This window comes from Oncorhynchus mykiss, chromosome 17 (assembly GCF_013265735.2).
Source record: "Oncorhynchus mykiss isolate Arlee chromosome 17, USDA_OmykA_1.1, whole genome shotgun sequence".
Taxonomy (NCBI): Eukaryota; Metazoa; Chordata; class Actinopteri; order Salmoniformes; family Salmonidae; genus Oncorhynchus; species Oncorhynchus mykiss.
Window position 1 is genome coordinate 70,840,786 of NC_048581.1, and position 25,396 is coordinate 70,866,181.

Consider the following 25,396-nt stretch of genomic DNA (forward strand, 5'->3'; position numbering starts at 1 on the left):
AAACAGTAAAATCTCTGCTGATTTTATCCCAGAAATGCCACTGAATACTGTTTTTCTGCTACCGCTCTCTCTTCCTTTCTTGTTCTCTCGCTCGATCGCTCCTGTTCTCTCTTCCATCAGAACGTGAGTTTAATCCAGATATCCACTGTGGGGTCCTGGATATGACAGCTCGGAAGCCATGCACACGATCCCTAACATGCAAGGTACCAAGCCCACTCTTCTGCCCCCCTTCTCTCTGTTCTGTTTGGTTAGGAAATATTCATTGTCACATTTCCTAGGTCTTTCAGCAGCCTCCAGACTGAGTGCAGCTCATCCTGACCTAACATACCCTTTGGCCTTCTTCCTCCCTCAGACACATTCCCTAAGCCAGCGGAGGGCAGTGCTGGGCCGGAGGAAGCGCTTTGACACACTGTTGACTGAGCACAAGAGCAAAGCCCGGGAACGGGAGCTGCAGCACACCCACCCCCAGCAGATCCCCCCTCTCAGGGACCCCCACCCCTCCCCCTCCCGGCTCGCCCCCCACCACGACGCCCACCAGGTCGCTCAAGGCAACGGAGCCGCCGACGCCGCCACCAAGCCTTTGGTGCTCGGCAAACCCAAACCTCAAAATCCTGGTCTTCCACGGTGAGTCACTCCATGTACTCTTTTCTGGGTACCCAACATCCAACAAATACTTTTTACAATGTGGTACAGCCAGTACCTGCATCCCTGATGTGTGTTCGTAAATCACTGTTTCCTCTGCTCTAAGACTGAACAGCAGTATCTCTCAAGGAGGTGGCGGTTTCCTGGAAGACCCCTCGTTGGTCCACGAGTCGCCCCACCATTCTACGCCCACCCCCGACGGGGTCTCCTGCCTGTCCAGTGACGAGGGGGAGAACGACGAAAGGGAGGAAGGCACAGACAAACTGGACTGTCACTATTCAGGTTACCAACCACGGCCGGCAGCTGTAAGTCACTTTATATTTAACTCTTACAGGAATATGCTCTACATTTATTGAGCCCTTAAATTCACACCACAGAAACAATGAAACAACAGCTTAGCCAGATGCACGAAAAAGTCTTCAACCTGTTTTTACAGGCTGTATAAACAGTACCAACCTCCATTGAGTGGCAGCTTTTACCGTGCAGTGTGTGTTAACTGTTTCCCTCCTTGCTGCTCAGTACTGCACCTTTGGAAGTCGACTATTTGGGAGAAGCTGCTACTCGTTTGACCGGCGCTGGGATCGAATGCGATGTGCTCTTACCGCCATGATGGACAAGCACGTCAACACTCAGATGTGGAAGTAAGTCTGTACATTCATTAGACCTGCGTTCCATAATACCTACCTAATCCACAAACCTATTGCAAAATCACTGAGGCAGGGAGCAATAGCGTTGCCAGTGTCATGGAAATATTCAGTCAAGAATATTTCTCAAATATTGGAGCCTGTGAGTTCAATTATACTTTATAACAAGGTAAAAAAGCTGAGCTGGTTCATGAACCACTTTGTAAGAAAGTCTAATTGAACTCACAGGCTCCGGTATTTGAGAAATATTATTGAATGAATATTTCCACGACACCGGGTGGTGAAGGGAGATCTAGTGCTGTATGGGACACCATTAGGCTATTTATCTCTGGTCCTGGAGGGCCAGAACACTTCTGGTTTTCATACTTTCCTAGTTAGGGACTGATTCAGACCTGGGACACCAGAGGGGTATACCATAAAGCAGGATCAATGAGTTGGCCTGCTAATTTTGATGAACAACCATAAATGACTATTGATTTCTGGTTAATAAAGAAAGCTAAACTTAGATATTTGTTTTTGGTTGTTGAGTCAATGAGACCGTGCCCATTTCAAGCTGAACTTTTATTTGTTTCAAAGATATTTCAGAACATTTAGGCAAGTTAGCTGACATTGATCCTGCTTTGTATTATATCCTGTGTCTCTAGGACTGTCCTGTGCTGACTCCTCTCTGTGTAAAGCAGTTTCAGTTTCTATCCAGAACTGTCCTGTGCTGACTCCTCTCTGTGTAAAGCAGTTTCAGTTTCTATCCAGGACTACCCCGTGCTGACTCCTCTCTCTGTGTAAAGCAGTTCCAGTTTCTATCTAGGACTGTCCTGTGCTGACTCCTCTCTTATGTATAAAGCAGTTCCAGTTTCTATCCAGGACTGTCCTGTGCTGAATCCTCTCTCTGTGTAAAGCAGTTCCAGTTTCTATCTAGGACTGTCCTGTGCTGACTCCTCTCTGTGTAAAGCAGTTCCAGTTTCTATCCAGAACTGTCCTGTGCTGACTCCTCTCTGTGTAAAGCAGTTCCAGTTTCTATCCAGGACTGTCCTGTGCTGACTCCTCTTCTATGTGTAAATGTTACTGATGGGAATGTTCATTGTGGCCTGTTTGTGTTATAGGAAAATCCCTTTGGCCTTGGAGAATTCCTCTTCTGCGCCGGCCCACAGGACAAGCACAAACTCCCTGTCCTCATCCCACGGTAGCACACCTGCCTCAGGCTTCCTCAGCCCCTCTGCGCCCCCTCCGCCCCCCTACACCCAGTCCTACGACAGCAAGTCTGTGCTCTCGTACGGGACCACCTTAAACGCTCGTGCCTCCCAGGGCACGGCCGACCACCCTGCCTACAGCGCAACACAGGCCAGACAAGTGTCTTCGTCGCCCCAGATGCCTTCAGCCCACTCCTCGGTCACCACCCTGGCGTCAGGACGACCGCTCAAGTCCAGATCCAGCGGCAAGTCCTTCAGACCCCGGGAGTCTTCCTCCACAGCCGTCATAACCAACTCCACCAGTGGGGGCAGCACTAGCCTCAGCTCGGGGAAGAAGAAGAAGAACAGCTCCCTCACATTGTCTCACGCTACCACCTACTCCTCAGAGTCCTCCTCCAACCCCACCTCTTCCTCCTTCAAGAAGAACTGCACGGTAAACAGTGGCAGCTCAGGGAGCACGTCCCACCACGCCCCACTAGTCCCCTCATCTCACAGCGGCGTCCACAGTGTGGGACTTAACTGTGGCCCCAATGCCAGGACCAACTCCCTCAGTCTGAAGGCAGAGCCCTCGGGGCCAGCGGGGGTGTCGGGGCCTGGGGTCAGAGGCCCCCCCTCGGGCAGCCCGGCCGAGTCCATCAAAAGGATGAGTGTGGTGATGAACAGCAGTGACTCCACCCTCTCCTTGGGGCCTTTTGTCCACCAGGCCTCAGAGCACCACAGCAGGTTCAGCCATGCCCACACTGACGGCCGCCTGGAGGGGAAGAAACGCAAGGGCTCCCCCGCTGCCAGCTCCGTCAACAGTGGAGGTGGACCAGGCAGGCCCAAAGTGGCCAAGTCTCCAGCAATCAACAACATCCACGGCAAACATGGACGCACAATCCCAGGAGGCCCAGGGCTCCCCAACAACTCCCTCATCCATCAGGTGGGTTGGACCCCTACAGCCTCACACACTGGCTGCTAACGCTTCCTATCATCAACCAGTCAATCTCTTTATCTGTTGAGAAATTTACTGTGCAGTTAGGACTTATCTGGCTTCAACATATGTACATATATTGACGTTAGACAAAACACAAACTAAAAATCTCATAATTTAAAAACCCTGCCACTCTCTCTCTCTCCCCTCAGCCAAAGGCCCGCCCCTGACAGCAGTGGCTGTGTCCTCTGTATGGAACTGAGGGGCGGATGATAAGGGGGCAACCTGTACACTGCTCTGGACTGCACGAGGCCTTCTAATGCCTTACTCTCAGCTTCCCATGATCCTCAGGGTGGAGGTGATCTGGACAACCCTGTGATGTCATCTATAGTGGAACTATTTCTCCTAAAGCCATGTGGAGGTGGCAGGCGTTAGCACCTGGGGTGGGTCTCACCTGTCCCCCTGTCAGTCAGTGTTGTCCTGAGGTAGGTCTTCCTATGGAGAGGAGGGAGTTGCAGCCTTCCTGCCCTTTGACCTCCATGTTGAAGTTCCAGGGGTATGGAGGGAGGGTGAAGGGCTGGCACAACAGCCATGCCACCGCCCACCCACCATCATGATGCAGAGCCACTGGGAGTGACTGGAGAGCCAACAAGCCGCAATCTGTTGGTATCTGACGATCTCTTCCGTGTGTGTGTGTGTGTGTGTGAGAGAGAGTGTTTGACTTTGTCACGTCAGATTCTACTGGACTACTGGAAATTCAAACTTACACCTGCAGGCCTGAACTCAGAAGCCTTGAATGGAGAGGGCAGGAAGACAAACTGTCACTTACATAACTTCAATCACATTGTTTTGTTTTTATCCTTTCACTACATTTTGTTGGTTGGTTGGTGTGTGTAGATACCGCCATGTTATGTACAGTATCCAGAGATGAATGATATGAGCAGATCCAGTCAATTCTATATGAGTTCCATACATGACCCAAACAATTATGCAAGTGTTACTTTATGTTTCTTATCATGTTTTCACTGAATTTAACTACAGCAGATGGGGGGGGGGGTCAATTGTGCATGCATATGTGAAAAAGGATGCCTGATGTGACAATTTGATTGAATGGTAATGAAAGAGGCACTAATGCTCACGAAAGACCAGCTGAGTGCTTGGGACTATAAGGTTCTAGCTGAAAAAAGATGATTCTGAGATAATTAGCTTTAAAGTTAAGCAGTTTTTATATTGTATTCTTTTGAACAACATGAATTGTGTTATTTCGAGTACTATATAGGTAGGGAACATTGAACAGAATAAGGCTGTCAATAACTAACTACATTTGAACAAAAATGCAGATTTACCTTAGTCCCAAGCTTGAAGTCGTAATTCCTATAATAACATTTTACTAATGAACAGCCACAGTAGACCTAGCCCTAACTGTGAACAGCACTAAACAAACACAGACCCACTACTTGCTTTAGGACATTTAAGTTGTGCTTATTTGCCCCAAAAGCTAGCCAAAGGCAGCCATCTGTTTCTCCCACCATAGTCTGTAACCACTATCCCAGCTATGGCTATTGTTTCCATTCCGGTACCTTTAGTAATGTCACAATACTGTTTGTGAGTAGAGGGGTTTGTAATGATTGACATCAAACTTGTAAGTCTTTCATCAAGCATGAAGTCTTAAACTGGCAATACTTCCCTCTGTCTGAGATGATGCCTCTTTGGAGTAAGTGGTGGTTTTTGGGGGGTGTGAGATTCATGGAGATGGCTTCAGAGTAAGTTACTACTTTTTTGTAACCCCTGTAAATTTCGTAAACTCACCTGATGTCAGGCAGCAGAGAAGTTGAGTGTTTTGTATCTTACTTTAGCTTTTTCTTGTATGTATTGAACAAACATCGAAGTATCCCTATTTCAGAATACATATTTTGTTAACGAATTGTACATATTGAAATATGTATTTTTGCACAGGCATTTTCTTATACAAAATGTTTTGGTACAATTGAGATTATTTATTTAGTAATTGAAATAATACGTTTAAGAACTAAACTTATTTGAAGTGGTTCACTGCCAAGTCTAACGCAATAGGCCTATAACTAGAGGTTGAAGCATCTCATGAATCATGTACTGGGATCCTTTAAAAGGTGAAGTGTTTCCACTGTAGCATGTGTTTGTGTGATAGACAATATGTTTTGTTTGAACTCACCAAGGTCTTACTTGGGCTTTTTACTATTTTCAAGTTGCCTCAATCAAAAAAAGAATTATCATTTTGTGACCCAAATAGCCTGATTCTGAAATGCCCCGCAGGCTGAAAGCTGTGCCAGTTGTCTAAGCGATTTCTATGGATCCACTCAACTAATTTGGCTGCATTCGTGTTTACACCGGCAGCCCAATTCTGATTAGATTTTTCTCCAATAATTGGTCTTTTGACGAATAACAGATCTTTTTCAGAGCTGATCTAGTGAAAAGAATTGGGCTTCCTGTGTAAACACGACCGCTGTAGACTATATAACATTTCATAATTGACACTTTCCTTTTAAGGCTGAAGGGACTTAAGCAATCATGATAAACACTTCAAACAGTGCAACTGCTTGCATCATTGTTGCCAAACATAATTTGAAACTCAGCATTAAGAAAATTTAGTTTTCAGCATTTCAAAATGCTGAAATTAAGAAAGTGCCTGAATTTGTTTCACACTGACTGAGGACAGTTGTTTTTTTAGTTTTACCTTACTTGAATGTTCAGTGTTTTAGGAGCTTGCTTTTAAAATCTGCCTATGAACCCTAAATGTGGTGTAAAAAAAGAGGCTTGTCAGCGAGCTGGTATGAAACCTTGGTGTTAACTCTTCTTTTGATTTATGTTTTCCAGATGAGGTGCAGACCAGGGGGTGTTGAAGCTTCCTGGTCAATTATGAATTGCTTGTAGCAGGTTCAGTAAAGTGTTTTGTTTACCCTCAACCTCCACTGAAAACGCTAACCTTGTTTTTATCAAGTACCACAGACTTGGAATGTGAAACACAGCTTGTGGGAGGAAAATATCCTCAGTAAGAGCGTGCAGTTTTTCTATACATTATCAGAATCATTTGATCAGCTGGACTTGTATTGGCTGCTATGTAATTCATGAACAAACATGGTAGGTTAGATTTACTTAATATTTAAAGAAGATTGTATATTCTATTTGTTTTGTAACAGGTTTCTGTAAATAAATAATTTATACAGCTATTTATACAGAAAACTTGACTCGCTTCTTTACTGATTTTATTTAACTCAATCTGTATCAAAGGAAAACGAAGAAGTCACCAAAAAGAATTTTATATACACAATGAGGGTCAATTCTTCAAACTATTGGTTTGGATACTGGTACAAAATCCAGCTCTCCCTCCCAAAGAACACGGCCATCCATTTTACATGTTGATAACTCGAGACAACTTCTGGACACGGTTGAGCAACAAGTCCCCTTTCTTGATGGTCTCCTGGTACTGCCAGTTCTTACTATCAGGTCTGGAAGAAAGAAAATACAACACTGAGCTCTGCCACTTCTAATATAGAAACAAATTGTCTTACATGTAGGGTACCAGTCAAGTTTGGACACCTACTCATTCAAGGGTTTGACTGTTTTTCATTGTAGAATAGTGAAGATATCAACTATAGAATCACACGACCAAAAGTAAAATTAAAATATTTTAGATTCTTCAAAGTAGCCACACTTGGCATTTCTCTTAACCAGCTTCATGAGGTAGTCACCTGGAATGCATTTCAATTAACATGTGTGCCTTTAACTTTATGGCTGCAGGGGCAGTATTGAGTAGCTTGGATGAAAGGTCCCCATTGTAAACGGCCAGCTCCTCAGTCTCAGTTGCTAATATATGCATATTATTATTGGATAGAAAACAGTTTCTAAAACTGTTTGAATATTACAGGCCAAAACCTGAGAAATTCCACTTCCTGTTTATTTTTTCTGGGGGTGGCAGATTTAACCAAGCTTTCACTGAAATTACAGCGAGATATGGATGAGTTCACTTCCTACGCCTTCCACTAGATGTCAACAGAACTTTGTCTGACTAATGTGAAGGGGGGTCGAATGAGACAGGAAATAGTCACCACTGCCATGCTTTCACCATGCACGTTCACATGGGAAGGACCTGCGTTCCACCGGTCATCTGAAGTCATTCTAATTCTCCGGTTGGAACGTTATTCAAGATATGTAAACAACATTCTAAAGATTGATTCAGTACATTGTTTGACATGTTTCTACAGACTGTTACGGGACTTTGGAATTGTTTACCAAACGCGCTAACTAAAGTAGCTAATTGGACATAACTGACATTTTCGAACAAATCAAGCATTTATTGTGGACTGGGATTCCGATGAAGTTCATCCAAGGTAAGGAAACATATCATTTTCTGGTTTCTGACTACAACCTGGCGGCTAATTTGGCTACTGTTCTGAGCTCCGTCTCAGATTATTGCATGGGTTGATTTTTCCGTAAACTTTTTTTGAAATCTGACACAGCGGTTACATTAACCTGTTGCGACGAGCAATCCCGTATCCGGGAGCGTAATTATAGCCTCAAGCTCATTACCATAACGCAACGTTAACTATTCATGAAAATCGCAAATGAAATAAATATATTGGCGCTCAAGCTTAGCCTTTTGTTAACACTCATCTCAGATAAAAAATTAAATGCTTTTCAACCATAGCTACACAAGCATTTGTGTAACATTATTGATAGCTAGCATAGCATTAAGCCTAGCATTCAGCAGGCAACATTTTCACAAAAACAAGAAAAGCATTCAAATAAAATCATTTACCTTTGAAGAACTTTGGATGTTTTCAATGAGGAGACTCAGTTAGATAGTAAATGTTCAGTTTTTCCAAAAAGATTATTTGTGTAGGAGAAATCGCTCCGTTTTGTTCATCACGTTTGGCTAAGAAAAAAACCCAGTCATTACAACTTTTTTCCAAATTAACTCCATAATATCGACAAACATGGCAAATGTTGTTTAGAATCAATCCTCAAGGTGTTTTTCACATATCTATTCGATGATAAATCACTCGTGGCAGTTTTGTTTCTCTGTTCAAAATGGAAAAATGCACGCACCTGGAGATTACGCAATAGTTTCGATGGAGGACACCGAGCGGACACCTGGTAAATGTAGTCTCTGGTCAATTTTCCAATGATATGCCTACAAATACGTCACAATGCTGGAAACGACAGAAAGTGTAAAGTGTAGGCTCATTCCTTGCGCATTCACAGCCATATAAGGAGACATTGGAACACAGCGCATTCGAAATCTGGCTCACTTCCTGTATGAAATGTCATCTTGGTTTCGCCTGTAGCATTAGTTCTGTGGCACTCAGACAATATCTTAGCAGTTTTGGAAACGTCAGCGTTTTCTTTCCAAAGCTGTCAATTATATGCATAGTCGAGCATCTTTTCGTGACAAAATATCTTGTTTAAAACGTGAACGTTTTTCATCCAAAAATGAAATACTGCCCACAGAGGTTCAAGAGGTTAAGGAGAGGTATATCTATAATTCCATGTGTATAACTTGTATTATGAGTTTCTGTTGAAACGATGTGGCTATGCAAAATCACTTGATGTTTTTGGAACTAGTGAATCTAATACGCCAATGTAAACTCAGATTTTTTGATAAATATGAACTTTATCAAACAAAACATGCATGTATTGTGTAACATGAAGTCCTATGAGTGTCATCTGAAGATAATTCAAGGTTAGTGATTCATTTTCTCTCTTTCTGCTTTTTGAATGCTATTTTGCTGGAAAATGGCTGTGCTTATTGTGGTGTGGTGGAGACCAAACAATTGTTTGTAGTGCTTTTGCTGAAAAGCATATTTGAAATCGGACACTTTGGTGGGATTAACGAGAATAGCTTTAAAATGGTATGAGACATGTACGTTTGAGGAATGTTAATTATGAGATTTGATGTTTTGAAAATGGCACCCTACACTTTGACTGGCTGTTGTCAAATCGCTCCCGTTAACAGGATTGCAGCCATAAGAAGTTAAGGAAAGAAATTCCATAAATTAATGCATTTGTGACAAGGTAGTGATTGTATACAGGAGATAGCCCTATGGTCAATACGGAAAATTTAAAGAACTTCAATAGTTTCTTCGAGTGCAGTCGCGAAAACCGCTGCAGAGGATAAGCTCATTAGAGTTACCAGCCCAAATAAATGTAACGGACACATTTCAACATGAACTGTTCAGAGGAGACTGTGTGAATCAGGCCTTCATGGTCAAATTGCTGCGAGGACACCAATTATAAGATTTGCTTGGGCCAAGAAACACGAGCAATGGAAACCTGTCCTTTGGTCTGTCCAGATTTTTGGTTCCAACCTGCCGTGTCTTTGTGACGCAGAGTAGGTGAACGGATCTCTGCATGTGGTTCACACCATGAAGCATGGAAGAGGTGGTGTGATGGTGCTTGGTTGGTGACTGATTTATTTAGAATTCAAGGCACACTTAATCAGCATTCTGCAGCGATACACCATCTAATCTGGTTTGCGCTATCATTGGTTTTTCAACTGTGTAAAGCATTGGAAAAGCATTCCAGGTGAGGCTGGTTGAGAGAATGCAAAGCTGTCAAAGGCAAAGGGTGGTTATTTTGAAGAATCTAAAATATATTTTTGGTTAACATGATTCCATGTGTTATTTTATAGTTTGTCTTCACTATTATTCTACAATGTAGAAAATAATAAAAATAAAGAAAAACCCTTGAATGAATAGTAATTCTTACCTGTTTGTTTCCACTATCTCGTTTACTTTGTCGATTTTGCAATGGAGGCGACCAGCAGCTATGAATCGTGAGAGTTCCCTGAGAGTGAAGAAAAAACCAATTTAAGTTATCACAGTACCTTTTCTGTATCAGTGTAATCAAGAGCACCAATTGTCTTCTGACGGGTGGCATCATTCCTATGCGACTCGCAGTCCTCAACCATCAGTGCAGATTAAGTCGTTGCGCTGTCTGACGTAAGACAATGGAACACTAATCGGCATTGTGGGTATGGAACAAGAGCTAGTGAGACTCACTGGTCAATGAACTCTGTGCTGACTCCAAAGGCCTCAGCCATGTAACCCAGGGTGAGTGAGCGGTAGGACTCCAGGAGCTGGCTGTAGGCATGGATACGCATCTCTCTCACATAGTAACGGTAATGAGGGGCAAACAGCCAGTCCTTCTTCATATCCTGCTCCACTGTGGCTGCAAAGAGGGGACAGAGACAAACAGGTTTACAACTAAGGAATGGGGGATAGTGAAACATGCATGTCCACTCACTGTCTGCGGACATTCATTCTCTTCAGCTTTACTATTTACAAGCCTAAATGAGGGGAGAGCAAAAGGGGTGTCTCACCCAGTGACTGGAAGAAAACAGAGTAGCGACACTCGTATAGTGAGAAGAGGTACTGGCGGACAGCAGGGAGACTGTGCAGCACCTCCAGAATCTCTGCTCCCTTTATCACCTGAAAGAGAACAGTCAACAGGATAAAGTCATGACAGAACTGGAAATCTGCCAGTTGTCTAAAACATTTATCCTTATCAAAACAAGTTTAAATATACCTGTTCTGACATGTAGAAAGTATTGTATAAACATATTCAGGTTTTCTGCAACCATACTTGTCTTAGTGTCTGTCAGGGTAAGTACGAAGTCTGCAAAACTACCACCTCTAGAATTATGTAAGCACATTGATGCCCTGTTGACAACACAACCACCGTGGCTCCAGAATCTTCCTCTCCTGCTACCAACCTTTTCTCTGAGGTCGGGCCTCTTCTGGGCAATCATGCAGACGTAGACGGTGTATGTGACAAAAGTCTTGTAGTCCATGAGCTCGTAGGAGGTGAAGGTGGACACCGTGTCCAGGAAGAGCTCAGCAGCCTGTTTAAAGTCACGGATGGCCACACAGTACAGGCCCTGGTACACCTTCAGACGGTTCCTCCTGTCCCAGTCACCCCCCTCCTCAATAAGGCTGTGCAGACACAAACAAGGACATTGAAATGATGATGCTTACAAAATACGAGAATATAGAAAAAACAACAGCTTACAATAAAGTCAATACAATGCCACGGCAGGCAAAATGTTGCTGGCTGCTATGAAATCTAAACTGTTCCAGTTAACACATGAGACTTAGAATAGTTAGTGAAGGCCCTTAATGACATGTCATCATAGAATAGTGAATGCAGAGAGAAGCAGTGCCTTTTAGCCAAACTACCTTTTGGCTTTCTCAGTGTTGCGCGTGATGAGGTCACTGTCCATGTAGAACAGTCCAATCCTTAGCAGGTAGAACACAATGTCTAGCCGATGTCCCAGGGCCACAGTCTTATCAAAGGTCTTCCTGAAGGCAGTCAACGCTTCCTCCTGTGGAATTACACAGCAAGAAAAACCGTTAAGATACTGGTGATGTGAAGTTGATGGGTTATTTGGTTAAGCTAATGACCTACATGCATGGCTAAGTTAGAATGGGGTTTTCTGGGGTAGATTCTTGAGGTTTATGTGTATGTATAGCATGATACTGTGTGTATATTGTATAAGGTCCACTGTGCAACCGTGGCACTATGACTGATAACATTTAACATGACTTCTGATTCTTTGGCCTCTGCTCTGAATGTAACAGCTTATGAATGCAAAAGCACCTTATTCCCAATTCTGATGAGATATTCAGCTCTAGCCATCATTGCATCTCGAATTTCACTCTCCCCGAGGTTCTTCTCAGCATCTTCTAGGACATCATCCAGACGTTTCAGCTCGTCCTCGTTGGCCTTCTTCATCTTACTCATTAGGTCTGTGTCAAGCTGCCACTTCAGGTCTTTACACAGGCTCTCGTAGTAAGGTGCCATATCTGTAACAAGACAATTCATCAGCTATCACGTTAGTGACTAGCTAGCTAACCTGACAGTTGTAACCTTTCGCAACATTCTAGCTAGCTAGCTATTTTTATTCCATATGTGTCTGGTTAGCTAGCTAATTTCATTGGAGTATCTAACTAGTTAGCTACTAGCTAACTGACTAAGTAGCAGTTTGATATGGATAGGTTTATGTTTGCCAGAAGATACCGACTCTACAGTTAGGCTTGTTTACACTGAGCTGCACTGGGGTCAGTTCAGAAAACGTACCTCAATGCAGAGATGTGATATAGCACTGTACTCCAAATGTACCTTTCTCCATATTACTATCAGTATTCCATTTGATGGAGCAGTGTGGATAAAGATCAAATCTAAAGTACAGTGGCATATCACATCCCTGCATTGAGGTACGTTTTACGACCCATATCTTGCACCGACTCCACGATGTCTTAATGTAACCATGACTGCGTTCCAACCCCAGTGCAGCTCAGTGGAAACAAGCGTAATGGTAGGGTCGGTATCTTCTGGCAAGGTTTATGTCTGACAGTGATGCTAACGACACTGAACAGAAATATAACATGCAACAATTTCACTGATTTCCAGTCCATATAAGGCAATCAGTGAATTGAAATAAATTCATTAGGCCCCATCTATGGACTTCACAACTGGGAATACAGATCTGTTGTTCACAGATACTTTAAAACAATCTGTGACCACTATTTGCCTCATCCAATGTGACATCTCATTTGCATAGAGTTGATCAGGCTATTGACTGTGGCCTGTTGTCCCACTCCTCTTCAATGGCTGTGCGAAGTTAGACATTGGCGGAAACTGGAACGCGCTGTCGTACACAGCAACCCAGAACATCCCAAACATGTCACCACCCATTGAGCGTGTCTGACAAGTATGCAGGCCATGGAAGAAAGACATTTCTTTCTGCCAGTGGCCATCGAAGGTGTGCATTTGCCTAGTGAAGTCTGTTACGAAGCCAAACTGCAGTTAGTTCAAGACCCTGTTGAGGACAACAAGCATTTAAATGCACTTCCTTGAGATGGTTTCTGACAGTTTGTGAAGAAATTCTTTGGTTGTGCAAACCCAGGTTCATCAGCTGTCCGGGTGGTTGGTTTCAGACGATCCCGCAGGTGAAGAAGCCGGATGTGGAAGTTCTGGGCTGGGGTCGTCTGCGGTTGTGAGGCCAGTTGGACTTACTTCCAAATTCTCTAACGCGACGTAGGACGGGGTTATGGTAGAGAAATTAACATAAACCAGAGCTGTTGCCATAAAATTTTAACATTCCTGCAGTCAGCATGCCAATCGCGCGCCCTCAAACATGAGACATCTGTGGAAGTGTGACAAAACAGGACATTTTTAGAGTGGCTTTTTATTGTCCCCAGCACAAGGTGCACCTGTGTAATGATCATGCTATTTAATTAGCTTCTTGATATGCCACACCTGTCAAGTGGGTGGATTATCTTGGCAAATGAGAAATGCAATGTTGTGCACAAAATTGTAGATTCATAAATGTTGTGTATATTGAACATTTCTAGGACATTTTATTTTCAATTCATGACACCAACACTTAACATGTTGCGTTTAAATGTTTGTTCAGCGTAGTGTAACTAGTTAGCTACCCGTGTCAACGCGTTAGTTAGCAAGTCTACTCGCTAGCGACAAATGTGCCAGGCGAGTTAGCCATCTACCGGAGCAAGCTAACGTTAGCAATTTCAACACTTTAAGATAGGAGAACACTAGCTAGCATGACTTGCTAGGCCACTTTGCTATATATTTGGTTTACAACAGATAGCTAACGTTCCTATTTTCGGTTTATTAGCTTGGCAGAAGCTAGTTACAGTACCGGTACTTTCTGGCTAACGTTAGCTACTCACCGTTTTCTTTGATTGAGTCCATGAGCTCGGTTTTCACTTTAGCATCTTGTCGGTGACCATCCATCGTGAGCAAAAATTTCAGCTGTGCTATCCTAAGATCAGGGTTTTTAGGCAGACCCTCTTCTTCCAGATTTTCCAACGGCATTTTGGCAAATATAAAATTAGTAATGACTTGGCTAAATAGCAGATATATCTTCTCTGGGACAACAAGGGTAAGGGGGAGATATATTCGGCTAGCTAGCTAACAATGACTACGGATAACACTGGTCTGCTACTTCCGCTACAGCGAGAACGTCAGGCAAGATCAGATGGTGCTGCCCTCGTCTGGCTAATAAGGGAATGTCCGCCGAGCACACGAAGTATGCCAATTTATCTCACGTCAAAGTACACAACTTTTCACTCAGATTAAACACATGTTAACAAATGGTTTATAGGCTTTCTTACTTTCTACAGAGACGAGTAGGACTAATGTGACAGCGACGCAGTGGTTGAAAGTTAAGCTCCCTCTGAGATGTAAAATATTAATCTTATTCCTGAAAATGTCTAACAGAGCAACTGTCAGGTGGACATGTAACGTTAGACATAATTGTGTCACATGGAACTCTCAAGATATACAGAATGGAGACTTTGTTGAGGCACCTGGTAGGCAAACTTTATTATTATTATTGTTATTATTATTGAAACGGGATATACTTTTTCATATCTGAATGAGTAAGTATTAGTAAGTTTCCTGTTATTTTATCCAAAGGTAACATAAGCAAAAATGTTACTGTTGAAAATGTTAAAAATCTATTACGAAATTAGGTTTATAGCTATAACATAATTAATTGCTGTATGAAAGGGTTCTAAAATCACAATAGGTACAAATTAGACAAATCTATGAGCACAATGACTCAGCTAAACAGGGAAGAGAAGCAATGTTGACGAGAGATTAGTAGTCTATCCATGCCATCTCTGTGTCAATGTTTTTTAAAAGCGTTTTAAGAATACTTTTAAGATACATTATTGATTGAGGTTATATACCTCATTGACATTAAATATGTGTCGACCTATAACTTTCATTGTAAAATGTTTACCCATTTCTGATCTCCATTCCAGACCCGTGGTAATGCTCTAGTCTTCATAATCATTTTGGGTATTGGCGGATCTTTTCAAAATGGTTTCCATGTTACTGTCATCAGTTCCCCTTCACCAGTAAGAGACATCAACACATTGATTCCCCACACACTCATTTTTATTAAAAGCATGATACTAAATATGTTTGGATGAGTCTGGAATTGCCACTACTTTTCCTATGGCAAGAAATACCTAGGAAATATAACATGGTGTTCAAGGTTTATGAATATCTTGTTTTCATCTCACACAAGTTAAATCTGCATATTCAACCCTGCTCAAATGAACACCTAGCCTACTTCACCAGGGTTGTAGACTGTCTGTTTCCATAACCATGTCGGTCTGCTTGCAGTACATCTGGAGCTTCATCAATAGCAGTTGGATTGGGCGATATGAAGAAACCCCACCGGCACAGACAGTCAAACTCCTCTGGTCAGCTATAGTGTCTCTGTACGCTGTGGGGGGTCTCCTGGGCTCGATGAGTGTCAGGTGCATTGCTGGGAGGTTTGGCAGGTGAGTTGCACTGATTTTTATCATCTGTATTTATCTCAATTTAAGTTACTTTTTCATTCAAACTTTTCTTCATTTCTTCTTCAGGAAGAGAGCCATGATATGGAACAATGTTGTCAACATTGTTGCTGCAGTGATCATGTTCACCAGTAGGGGGGCAAACTCCTTTGAGATGATCCTGATTGCTCGGTTTCTGTTTGGATTCACTGCAGGTCCTACCAATGTGATGATGTTGCACCTTTCATTTCATGCAGATTAGTTTAATCTATGGATCATTTAGCCATGGTAAAATAAAATCATGGAATGGCATGGGATAGCATTGATTTGTTTTATTCTTGTTTGTGAATCTCAGGTTTAGGAGTGAATATCCATGCAATATACCTGGGTGAAAGTTCACCCAAAAAGATAAGGGGCATGGTAACACTAACATCTGCTACCTTCCTCTCCATTGGTAAACTGTCAGGACAATTTTTTGGACTAAGGTACAGTGCTCATTCTGAATTTCAACATTTCAAAAGACAAAAACATCAAGTATCACATTAAACTGATGGTTATCAATGTGTGCCAAATTGGATATCCTGAAATATGCTCTGACTTGATTCTTTATCTCAACTTTCTCAGGGAGATTCTTGGTCGTGAGGATAGCTGGAACATCCTACTGTGTGTTTCAACATGTTTCTCAGTGGTACAGCTGCTAACACTTCCCTTCTTCCCTGAGGCCCCAAGATACTTATTGATAGAAAAGGGCAATGCAGAGGCATGCAAAAAAGGTAGTTTGTGTTTCCTCATAGGCACCAAGATTTAAATTCTTGATGTCCAAAGGGATCCATCCTAAGTAGCAACAATCGTACTCAGAACATTGAGTACTGTCTGTGCAAATGTAGAAATGATGTACAGTACTATATTACACTGCATCTAAATACATAAACGTATATTATTACACATAGCTGACTGATTGGCCAAGGCCTATATAGCTGTGTGCAAAGTCTATACAGCTGAGGAGACTTTAGTTACTTGTTGTATCATATTCAGAAACTGTGTTTGTGTGTCAGCTCTGCAGAGTCTGTGGGGCAGGGGTGAGTACAAGCTGGAGATGACGGAGATGGTGTTGGAGCAGGCTGCCATAAAAGGCGAGACCTCGAAGACTCTCCTGGAGCTGCTGAGAGACAGGAGCGTACGATGGCAGCTCATCACCATGGTGGTGGTGTACGGCTGCATCCAGTTCTCTGGCATCACTGCAGTAAGCACAGCCCCCTCTGTCTTTAATCTCATACTGTACCTACTACTGTACATTCTACATCCTACTCCTCTTCTTCCCTCCACCCTCAGATCAGTGTGTTCTCCTTTGACATCTTCAAGGAGGCAGGCATCCCCCTGGATAAGATCCGCTATGTGACTCTGGGTATTGGAGTGTCTGAGGTCCTCACCTCCATCACCTGTGTGAGTGCTGCTGGGTAACATGGGCTACACTATAGGGGGTACACTACGATACCCCTCTGTAACTTCTACAAAGCATGGTCATCACTATGTACCTAGGGCAATGGGGGGCAAAGTACGGCCCGCAAGACATATTTCAAATGTATTAAATATTATTATATTGTAAGATTTCTGGCTTAAAATGACTCATTCCGTGATATACAAACAACCTCCAATAGATGGCGCTGTAGCCTGACAGCGCGCTCTGTATTTGGGCCTAGTCAGTCAGATTCAGAATACGCTCAGTCATCAAAGCCAATTCATTGCTTGACGGCTTTTGACAAAATGAGTGCTGCGAAAATGAGAAAAGTGGGACTCTGAATGTTGTGTTTAAAGAAGAATGGACAGCAAAATACTTTGTATACTAATATTGGACATAAGTCTGATATGCCAAGAAAGTGTTGCACATAAAATCACAAAGCATAGCAAGCCTTTTGGTGAAGCGTTTGTGAACAAGTGTATGGAGCCTGCTGATATACTTTGTCCTGAGAGTAAAAGCCAATTTGGAGAAAATTAGCTTATCACATGATAAGTGAGGAGTGATAGGTGAGGAGTGATAGGTGAGGAGCTAATCTCAGAGTTGAAGAAAAAAGCAGATAGCTTCAATCCTTTTTCTATAGCACTAGATGAGAGTACTGACATCAGACACCTCTCAACTTTACATTTTTGTCAAAGGAATAAATGAGAAATTTGAAATAAGAAGAACTTCTTGCAATCGAATGAATAATGGGAACAACCAGGGGCTCTGATTTATATGACAGGATGTCTGCCAGCTTGGAAAAAAATGTATCTACCAAGGAACAAACTGACAAATGTCACAACAGATAGATCACCAAATCTAACCTGTAAAAACATTGGCCTACTAAAAAGATTACAAGACAAAGTAAAATAAGAAACTCTGAGGAATTGATATTTCGTCACTGTATTACTCATTAGGAAGCCCTGTGTAAAAGTGTGTTAAAGCTGGAAAATGTTGTCAAAGTGGTTATAAAACGTGTCAACTTCCTACGGGCAAGGGGGCTTATCCATCGTCAGTTCATGCAGATACTCAGTGACACAGAGGCAGAGCACCAGGACCTGTTGTATCATTCAAATGCGCGCTAGCTAAGCCTGGGAAAGTATTTTGCCGTGTGTGGGAACTGAGAGGGGACATAGGTATGTTCCTTGATACGGTTGGAAAGCTGATGACTTCTCCGAGTTGAAAGACACAGACTGGCTGGGCGACTTTGCTTTTGGTGTGGACATATTGGGGCATCCAGACAAATGAGCAGCCGGTCTCTCGCTAATTTTCTGACACTGAGACATACAGTAGCACTTTCGACAGTGAGAAAGCACCACCGGACACATCGACATCCAATGTGACAGTGCTTTCATGGAGAACTACAAAACAGCAACAATAGTCCCGTTCTATGGCTCACTTAACAAAACAAAGTTTACAAACATGAAAAAAAATGTTATATTCGGGTCCACATGTGTGTGAACAAATGTTCTCAGTCATGAACCAGACTTTGATGCCCTTGCCAAGAGAGGTGACCAGACCCATTGTTCACATTAAGACTCAAATAACTGACTGGGGTAGGAAAGGTTATGCTTTTTCATGGTGATGGTAATGCAGTGAGAATTATCCAGCAATGCACTTGGATACAGGTTATTTGTCCCCATACATCTGACAATTAACACTTATTTGGACTGAAATGATTGGATAACTGTAAATATGGCTCACATTGGAGATGTGTTCCTTAACATGCTTTCAAAAACAGACCATTCCAAATCAAACAGATGCTCTTACCATATGTTTCACTCACATTTTTGAATCTTTTTTTTTTACACATCTGCTGTTGCATTTTGCATGTCTCCAGACATATAATATATATATATATTTTTAAGTTTGCATATTGTGACAAAGTTTGATTGTACTTTACAAGGGTAGAGATGCAGGATCTGTGTGTATGTTTGACTGTGTCATGTTATAAATTATATCAATTTTGTGAAAAATTTGCTCACAAAAAACAAGGGTAGAGATGGTACAAGGGTATAATTGTTCTGCAAGCATATGTACACCTACAGTACACTAGTAGATGCATGTCAATTTGAAAATGAATAGTCTTCACATGTTTTGACACGCATATAGTATGTTGCCCTTCACTTGGTTTCATTCACTTAATGTGGCCCTTGAGCCAAAAGTTTATCCACCCCTGACCTAGGGTAAAAAGGTTTAAAGTAGAGGCCTTTTTAATTAATGTGAAAATGTCACTCGTTAAGTGGTCATTAGGCAACCGTTATAAGGACTAATAAGCAAAAGTAATCAGTGAACAGTAGGAGTGACCATACAGGAAGAAACACTGTCCCCGTGCAGGAATCCCACCGCCTGTGGCTACTGTACAGAAGCTCCGCTACAGGTTGAACATATTTGTCACTAAGATGTGAATGCCCCTCCTGAGCTCCTAAACAGTAAATCATGTCTGAGCTCCTCTGGCTCTGCCATCCCCTGTGCGGTGGGAAGGAGGGAGTGATAGATGGGGAAGGTTCCGGATAAGTTCTGTTGTGTCCGTTCATCCCTAGGGCCTGTTGATCGAGAGTGTGGGGAGGAGAGCGCTACTCTGGGGGGGCTTTGGGGCCATGTCTGCCATCATGATATTAATCACCATCACTCTCAATCTAAAGGTGAGCCCCTTGACCTTTCAACTCTCCTGCATTGTGACAAATATACAGTAAGAGGACCTAAGTGATGATACATGGATGTGTATCACATTAGAATGTGTCCCAAATCCCCATGGTCACGACTTCCCCAGCAACAGTGGTGGTTGTTCCATGTGCATGGAAAACATACAATAAAATATAATTGATTCTGTTTTAACAATATTGTTATAGGATTACAGCTTCTGGATTCCATACAGCACCGTTGGCTTGATATTCCTCTTTGTCATTTTTTATGGAGGAGGACCAGGTATGTTTAATGTCAAACCACAGAATGGGTTAGTAATAATACAATATCAAAGTATAGACAAAATACCAACATTACATTGCTGTGATCATCAGTGGTGATTGATCTAATGCATGCTTTCCTGTTGCCTGTGCTATTCCTAGCTGGAGTGTTGCCGTCTCTCACACATGAGATCTTCATCCAATCGTGCCGGCCTGCAGCGTTTGTGTTTACTGGGATCCTGCGCTGGCTTGGCTTTTCTGTGCTGGGACTAGTTTTCCCTTTTCTTATCGTACGTCTATATAGACCATTTTGGAATTAAGTGTTGTATTATGCTTTTATAATGCTTGCAAAGTTTTATAATTCTTTCAAAGTTACCAATTGAGATACAATGACATTTCCTGAGCGCAAAGCACATTGTTCTTCACTATGACAGTTTAATACCCCAGAGATACCAGGCATACAGTAATTCCATACTTTGAACATTACATTGCGACACTGCAATTAAAACTTTTCTTTATTATCTCAGTATTACCTTTGTCTCAGCCAGTCTGTAAAACAGCAGAGCTCTAATTTAGACATAAGTGGAATTATCTAAAATGAAACAAAGGTTTCCTGTAGCCATGAGTAGAACATTAGGAGAGGACTATTTAATCACAGGCTCTCAGCCAACTGTCCAAGTTGTTCCCCTGGTTATTGTAACTATAGGAACTCACCTGCCTGCCTCTTCTCTGTACCACAGGGGCTGCTAAAATCAGTCTGCTTCGTGCTGTTTGCCTGCATGTGTCTGTTGGCGTCATTTTACATCTTCTTCTACCTGCCGGAGACCAAGGGGAAAACCCTCCTGGAGATCTCAGAGGAGTTTAAAAACATCACACTGTGTGAAAACCCCCTCTCAGTTGACAAGAGTCTGGAGACAAAGTTATGAAAACTGTTGATAGCAAATTAACTGAGATTTATCCCACTCTGAGTTGTTTAGTTTGTATCATATCTTCATACAATGTGCACTCACAGCATATATTAAATCAAATGTATTTATATAGCCCTTCTTAGATCAGCTGATATCTCAAAGTGCTGTACAGAAACCCAGCCTAAAACCCCAAACAGCAAGCAATGCAGGTATATATACAATTGTTTTATGCATCTGAATGACTTTTAGAGACCTATTGATTTATAATAAAATTACTTTTCAAACAATCTTTAATTTACTTGTTTCCAACCTTTTTTTACAAGCCATCTGGTCTGATGGTCTGTTTCCTGAGAAGGTTCATATTAGAAAGTTTCTAGGACAAAAATGTACTCTTTATCTTTTACATCTCATACCACATAAAATCCTCCCCAAGTCTGACTTCTTACGGACTCATTAGTAAGAACCCTGTACACTTAACCGATGCCCATGGCCCACGTGGGGGACTCCCTCAGCCTCTTGGCTCTTTGAGAACTGGCTCCCATAATGATGTGGCTGGGTCTTTGATGGAATTGACTTTTCCAGTGTGGTTGTGAACCTGCTGGCTCTGAGGGGCTCCCCATCTCCCCCTTATCATTGGCTGCCAGCTGCTGCCAGTCACGGGGTCTTCATTCGCAGTTAAAGGCGCTAGGTGCACAGCTCCCATTCAGGGATGGGGAGTGATTGATGTTATCTTAGATGGGTGAGATGTTTCCTCGGCGTCCCACTGTTGTGCGTTATCTCTAGAGGGGATTCATTAGAGGTACCATAGTGACGCCTAACCATTTCTCCTCACTGACCTGCCTGCCTGGCCAGTTTTTACTCTTAGAAAATAGAAAATGCTGACTGAGGTAACAATGATGGACACATACAGTATAATAGGGATTTCCATCTGAGCATATGTGTCAAATAAAGGGTTAGACTTAGACCAAACAATGTTCATGACAAGTGCAATGTGGTATATTTCAACTGTAAATAATAGTAGATTGATCTTGGGAAGATTAATGCTTAAATATGACAAAATTGAGCGTTCGTGATAGACCATATTGGTTTATTATTTATTGTGCTGTAGTGACACCAAGTTCAACAGATGGCAGAGTTAATCTGCATTGTGAAAACAACTTAATTCAAGGCATGACAGCTCAGACGTTGTGGCACAGTAATATACACGCAACACGCAACGATTTCAAAGATTCTACTGAATTACAGTTCATATAAGGAAATCAGTCAGTTTAAATAAATTCATTAGGCTGTAATCTATGGATTTCACATGACTTGGAATACAGATATGCATCTGTTGATCACAGATACCTTTAAAAAATGGTGTACAGATCCTTGCAGCATGGGGCCATGCATTGTCATGCTGAAACATGAGGTGATGGCGACTGATGAATGGCACGACAATGGGATTCAGGATCTCGTCACGGCATTAATTCACTGCCTTCATATTGCCATCGATAAAATGCAATTGTGTTCATTGTACGTAGCTTATGCCTGCCCATACCCCCAACATGGGGCACTTTGTTCACAACGTTGACATCAGCAAACCACTTGCCCACATGACGCCATACACGCTGTCTGCCATCTGCAGTGTACTGTTGAAACCGTGATTCATCCGTGAAGAGCATAGTTCTCCAGCATGTCGTTGGCCATTGAAGGTGAGCATTTGCCCACTGATGTTGGTTACAACGCCGAACTGCAGTCAGCATGCCAATTGCACACTCCCTCAAAACTTGAGAAATCTGTGGCATTCTATTGTGTGACAAAACTGCACATTTTAGAGTGGCCTTCTCTTGCCCCCAGCTTCTTGATATGCCACACCTGTCAGGTGGATGGCAAAGGAGAGATGCTCACTAACAGGGATGTAAACAAATGTGTGCACAAAATGAGAAATAAGCTTTTTGTGCTTATGGAACATTTTCTGAGATCTTTTATTTCAGCTCATGAAACATGGGACCAACAGTTTACATGTTGCGTTTAGATTTTTGTTCAGTGTACATTCACAGTAACATCTTTTGAGGGAATCAGTGATAAAAATAGGTTTGGTTGACTGATACTGCTTCTCAACGCGTCACAATACAACAAAATACATTTTTTGAATGGACAACCATTAAGGTCAGTTCATATGATCACTAAAGAACCGTTTTGCTGAAGTGAAAATTCTATTATCCCAAAATCACTGTACAAGGTCATACTGTGAAAGATACATTTGAAAATGTCTGGTGGTATTTTTAGGACTTTTACTGGCTTCAATAAACTCCTGCCTCTGCACATAATGGAAAAGCCGGCTCCAGTAGCTGTTCCTCATGGACACAGAGGTGAAATGTGGGCCAAGCACTCAGTAACAATATTGCAAACAAAACTTACAAGGTATTCGTGGTAGTTCCGTAAAATGACCTAGTTTAGATCTACAGTATATGACTGAAACCTCCTGGCCACACAGATATAAACTGAGTGTACAAAACATTACGAAAACCTTAATATTGAGTTGCACCCCCTTTTTCCCTCAGAACAGCCTCAATTCATTGGGGTATGGACTACAAGGTGTCGAAAGTGTTCCACAGGGATCAAATCAAATGTTATTTGTTACATGTGCTGAATACAACCTTACCCTGAAATGCTTACTTACAAGCCCTTAAAAAACAATGCAGTTCAAGAAATAGAGTTTAAATGTTTTTTTACTAAATAGACTAAAGTAAAAATAAATAAAATCAAAAGTAACAAGACAATTACATAAAAATAATGAGGCTATATACAGGGGGTACCGGTACAGAGTCAATGTGCTGGGGTACAAGTTAGTTGAGGTAATTTGTACATGTAGATAGGAGTAGCAGCAGTGTAAAACAAGGGGGGTCATTTGATTAATTGTTCAGCAGTCTTATGATATGGGGGTAGAAGCTGATAAGGAGCCTTTTGGACCTAGACTTACCGCTTGCCGTTCGGTAGCAGAGAGAACAGTCTATGACTTAAGTGACTGGAGTCTTTGCCAATTTTTTGGGCCTTCATCTGACACCGCCTAGAATATAGGTCCTGGATGGCAGGAAGCTTGGCCTCAGTGATGTAGAGGCACTAGCCTCTGTAGCTCCTTAAGGTCAGATGCCGAGCAGGAAACATGTAGGTATTACAGACTCGGTCAGGGAGAGGTTGAAAATGTCAGTGAAGACACTTGCCAGTTGGTCTGCGCATGCTTTGAGTACATGTCCTGGCAATCCATCTGGCACTGCGGTTTTGTAAATGTTGACCTGTTTAAAGGTCTTGTTCACATTAGCTATGGAGAGCGTGATCACACAGTCGTCCGGAACAGCTGGTGCTCTCATGCATGCTTCAGTGTTGTGGGGGTGACATCATCGATGCACTTATTGATGAAGCCTGTGACTGAGGTGGTATACTCCTCAATGCCATTGGATAAATCCTGGAGCATATTCCAGTCTGTGTTGGCAACACAGTCCTGTAGCGTAGCATCCGCATCATATGACCACTTCCGTATTGAGTGAGTCACTGGTACTTTCTGCTTTAGTTTTTTCTTGTAAGCAGGAGTATAGATTTGCCAAATGGAGGGCGAGGGAGAGCTTTGTATGCGTCTCTGTGTGTGGAGTAAAGGTGGTCTAGAGTTTTTTTCCCTCTGGTTGCACATGACATGCTGGTAGAAATTAGGTAAAACACTTTGAGATGAGTAAACACTGTTCTGATGTCCAGACGCTGTTTTCGGTCATAAGAGACTGTATCAGGAACATTATCTACAAAATGCGTTACAAACAATGCAAAAAAACAAATGAAATGATGCTGTGTCAAGTTGGCTGGAGGACCATTCTTGATACACACAGGAAACTGTTGTGCATGAAAAACCCAACAGTGTTGCAGTTCTTGACACATTCAAATCGGTGTGCCTGGCACCTACTACCGTACCCCATTCAAAGGAACTTAATCCACCCTCTGAATTTCACACATACAAAAGCTATGTCTCAATTGTCTCAAGGCTTAAAAATCCTTCTTTAACCTGTCTCCTCCCCTTCATCTACACTGATTGAAGTGGATTTTGCAGGTGACATGAATAAGGGATTATAGCTTGATTCACCTGGTCAGTCTATATCATAGAAAGAGTAGGTGTTCCTAATGTTTTGTACACTCAGTGCATAGTACCTCAAACATTTTTGCATTGTGCAATAACAGTTTAAAGAGTATTTAAACCCATAATCTGGGATGGGCTCAAACAACGCAATAGCAACCTTGTATGAATCACTCTAGGTAATGAGTGCCAGCCTGGTGATGAATAAAGAAAAGTATGTCCTGGAATTAAAACATCACCGACACT

At 42.3% G+C, this 25,396-nt stretch overlaps 3 protein-coding genes across 5 annotated transcripts in view; 2 read left to right on the forward strand and 1 right to left on the reverse strand.

The window, feature by feature from the left end:
* LOC110494494 (ataxin-7) overlaps window positions 1-6,605 on the forward strand; it is a 37,420-nt gene extending 30,815 nt beyond the window's left edge. Inside the window, exons 8-13 of the mRNA XM_036950559.1 lie at window positions 121-203; window positions 353-624; window positions 749-947; window positions 1,162-1,283; window positions 2,387-3,395; window positions 3,599-6,605. Coding sequence (XP_036806454.1) covers window positions 121-203; window positions 353-624; window positions 749-947; window positions 1,162-1,283; window positions 2,387-3,395; window positions 3,599-3,616 — 1,703 coding nt within the window. The 3' untranslated portion in view covers window positions 3,617-6,605. The remainder of the gene's footprint in view (window positions 1-120; window positions 204-352; window positions 625-748; window positions 948-1,161; window positions 1,284-2,386; window positions 3,396-3,598) is intronic.
* Window positions 6,606-6,611: 6 nt separating this feature from the next.
* On the reverse strand, window positions 6,612-14,417 carry LOC110494497 (26S proteasome non-ATPase regulatory subunit 6). The gene is made up of 8 exons (XM_021569613.2): window positions 14,117-14,417; window positions 12,021-12,226; window positions 11,600-11,745; window positions 11,137-11,356; window positions 10,744-10,852; window positions 10,424-10,592; window positions 10,131-10,208; window positions 6,612-6,871 (listed from the first exon to the last, which is right to left on the reverse strand). The coding sequence occupies exons 1-8, from the start codon at window positions 14,259-14,261 to the stop codon at window positions 6,775-6,777; spliced, it is 1,170 nt and encodes a 389-aa protein (XP_021425288.1). The 5' UTR covers window positions 14,262-14,417; the 3' UTR covers window positions 6,612-6,774.
* On the forward strand, window positions 14,363-21,342 carry slc2a9l1 (solute carrier family 2 member 9, like 1). Of its 3 annotated transcripts, XM_036950561.1 has the most exons (13): window positions 14,374-14,475; window positions 14,570-14,629; window positions 15,215-15,310; window positions 15,582-15,742; window positions 15,827-15,951; window positions 16,092-16,221; window positions 16,361-16,509; window positions 16,792-16,979; window positions 17,069-17,179; window positions 19,778-19,879; window positions 20,087-20,162; window positions 20,303-20,430; window positions 20,881-21,342. In XM_036950561.1, the coding sequence occupies exons 4-13, from the start codon at window positions 15,708-15,710 to the stop codon at window positions 21,064-21,066; spliced, it is 1,230 nt and encodes a 409-aa protein (XP_036806456.1). In that variant the 5' UTR covers window positions 14,374-14,475; window positions 14,570-14,629; window positions 15,215-15,310; window positions 15,582-15,707; the 3' UTR covers window positions 21,067-21,342. The 3 variants fall into 3 exon arrangements, with proteins under 3 accessions (XP_036806457.1, XP_036806456.1, XP_021425287.1); XM_036950562.1 differs by lacking the exon at window positions 14,570-14,629 and having other exon boundaries at window positions 14,363-14,475; XM_021569612.2 differs by lacking the exon at window positions 14,374-14,475 and having other exon boundaries at window positions 14,625-14,758.
* The last annotated feature ends 4,054 nt before the right edge of the window (window positions 21,343-25,396 follow it).

Bases quoted from the DNA above. Each gene is read 5' to 3' on its own strand.
- slc2a9l1 (XM_021569612.2), top strand. From the start codon at position 14,735: ATGGAGACTTTGTTGAGGCACCTG. The intron at 15,952-16,091 runs GTCCTACCAATG...TGTGAATCTCAG, and splicing joins TCTGTTTGGATTCACTGCAG to GTTTAGGAGTGAATATCCAT. The intron at 17,180-19,777 runs GTGAGTGCTGCT...GTTCATCCCTAG, and splicing joins TCCTCACCTCCATCACCTGT to GGCCTGTTGATCGAGAGTGT.
- LOC110494497 (XM_021569613.2), bottom strand. From the start codon at position 14,261: ATGCCGTTGGAAAATCTGGAAGAAGAGGGTCTGCCTAAAAACCCTGAT. The intron at 11,357-11,599 runs GTAGTTTGGCTA...GTGTCTGCACAG, and splicing joins AACACTGAGAAAGCCAAAAG to CCTTATTGAGGAGGGGGGTG. The intron at 6,872-10,130 runs GTAAGAATTACT...TCTTTCTTCCAG, and splicing joins GAGATAGTGGAAACAAACAG to ACCTGATAGTAAGAACTGGC.